The 2,496-nt window shown below is 36.8% G+C and overlaps 1 protein-coding gene across 1 annotated transcript; it reads right to left on the reverse strand.

Annotated features, from left to right (window-relative positions):
- Positions 1-721: 721 nt before the first annotated feature.
- On the reverse strand, positions 722-2,077 carry LOC112177847. The gene has a single exon (XM_024316095.1). It carries the CDS (start codon positions 2,075-2,077, stop codon positions 722-724), a length of 1,356 nt encoding a protein of 451 aa, XP_024171863.1.
- Positions 2,078-2,496: the final 419 nt, after the last annotated feature.

Raw genomic sequence — 2,496 nt, forward strand, 5'->3', positions numbered from 1 at the left:
AAGAGAACTTCTTTCAGCACCATTGAAAACACCAAATGATATGTTCATATAATTAACCTTACCTGTCAACTTACCACATGATAGATCGGATGACTTTGATTCACAGATTTAGGAACACCATTGTGAAATTTTCCAAGGCATTGAGTTGTTGATGCCAAAGTTCCAGACCATTTTTTTTTTGTTTTAAACTTTGGCAACCTAGCTTTCTTTGGAAATTGAGCATCCAAGCATTCATCCATTAATCCTGCAACTCAACACTCTCAACAGAAATACCCGTGAGGCATGGTATGGTATGATATAAAATCAAAGCATACACTCCAGTTTTTCCCTTTTTTATTTATTTTATATTTTATTTTTAATAAAGACTAAACAAAAACAAACCTAAAAAGAGAAAAGAACATCTTATAGAAAAATGCAAAAATAAACACACGGCTACTAAGACCTTAGGATTGAAAAGAACATTCAGTCCTAACAAACTAGAACACACTAGCGATAAGAAAAAAACAAATGTAAACATGCAGAACAACACTACTCCCCCTATATATGTGCTTATGATGAAAAATAAAGCTATTGGCATTCAAGAATATATTTTTCACAAGCACACATTGGAAGAATTCACTTACCTGTATGTGGAAACTTAGAGAGATGAGGTTCTTTTCGTATCCAGACTTGCTTCATCTTGGGCACAGGTGAGAATGGAACCGAAACGAGTCTTGCTATCTTATTTACTTCTTTCAAAAGAAATGCCAGCTTTTCTTGAAGACTTTTCTTGAAGATATTCTTTCTTTTTATTCATGAGTGGCTTCTTGTCATTCGAAGAATTCTTTCTTAGTTGATTGCACCTCGGTCTTATATGTCCTCTCTTTCCACAATGATGACACACAGGCACAAAATTCTTCAACATTGGTTTAGGTTCTTCACGCACAGGGAAAGTGGATTGTGACGAGGAATGATCAGAACCTTTAACAAACTTGGTGACATGCTCTCCTTTGGATGAACTTTCAGCATCATATCCCAGGCCATGTTTATCTCCAAATTTTTTACCAATCATTAGAATATTTTCTAACTTTTCACCACTTGAAGAATTGCATCCAGCCTTGGTTTTCATTTGCTCAAGCTCATATAACAGACAAGCCTTTTCAGTTTTAAGCTCCTCAACTTTATCACATCTCTCTTGGTACTTTTGTTGAAGGGATTGAAAGTCCTCCACAAGAGACTTTCTCACTGCATCACCTGCCTCCAATTGAGATTGAAATCCAGCTTCAGTCCTACTAATATTAGTCTCCAAGTTCTCAACTTCATTACTCAATTCTAAATTTCTTTTCTTCAATTCTTTTAAAGCCTCAGACAACATGATATATTGTTGCATTACTTCCTCAAGATCAAATTCTTCAACTTCAGACTCATCACCAGTAGTCGTTAATCCTACCAAGGCCACCACTTCAGAATCACTTTCAAGCATAGAGTCGTCTTCACTGTCACTCCAAGTAACATTCATTGCTTTATTCCGTTTATTCTTGGACTTCTTCAAGGTATTTGCACATTCAGATGCAATGTGACCAAACCCTTCACATGCAAAACACTTTGGAGCATTGTTGTTTCTTTTTTCATGTGCTCTTTCAAACCTTAAAACCTTATTACCCGGCTTTTCTTTTATTCTTGTATTCTTGGAGCTTGAGTCAAACCTTGATTCACTTCTTTTGGATTTCCTATCCTTGAGAAATTTTCTGAATTTTCTTGTGACAAGATCAATTTCATCTTCATCAGCATCCTCTTCATCTGTTGACTCATCTTCAATGTCTTTCTTCACTTTAAGAGCTATGCTTTTGCTCTTCATTTCATCAGGGAGTTCCATCTCATATGTGGTTAAGTTTCCAATCAATTCTTGCAGATTATAGGTATTCAGGTCCTTCAACTCTTGAATGGCTATCTTCTTGGAATGATATTTCATAGGAAGAGACCTGAGTATTTTCTTGACTATTCTGTGCTGAGGTATGGGATCTCCTAAGTTGAAACAACCATTCACAACAACACTGAGCCTAGCATAGAAATCAGCAAACTTGTCATCATCACCCATCTTCATATTTTCAAATTGCTGGATAAGTTGCTGAAGCTTGGATTCTCGAACAGCTGTAGTGCCTTCATGAGTAACTTGGAGAATATCCCATGCTTGTTTTGCAGAGTAACAATGAGAAATAAGACCGTTGTGAAGATAGAGTTTAATGCTTTCTGATTATTTGTACTCTTGGTGTTCTCATCTATAGTCCATTCACTCATCGGCTTCTTAACTTTGGCTTCAACAGTAGAACTGCCCTCTCCAATCTCTTTTGTGTCAACTTTTTCAGTCTTAGTTGGATACTCCCAACCACTTTCAATAACAGCCCATACAGCTACATCCTTTGCCCACAAAAAAGCTTTCATCTTAGCCTTCCATGCTGCATAGTTGGTTTTGTCATCAAGAAACGGAGGGTGACTTGTTGACCCAGCTGCATGATC

Source organism: Rosa chinensis, chromosome 7 (assembly GCF_002994745.2).
Source record: "Rosa chinensis cultivar Old Blush chromosome 7, RchiOBHm-V2, whole genome shotgun sequence".
Taxonomy (NCBI): domain Eukaryota; kingdom Viridiplantae; phylum Streptophyta; class Magnoliopsida; order Rosales; family Rosaceae; genus Rosa; species Rosa chinensis.

Excerpts from the sequence above, each read along its gene's own strand:
- LOC112177847 (XM_024316095.1), bottom strand. The coding sequence starts at position 2,077 with ATGGGTGATGATGACAAGTTTGCTGATTTCTATGCTAGGCTCAGTGTT.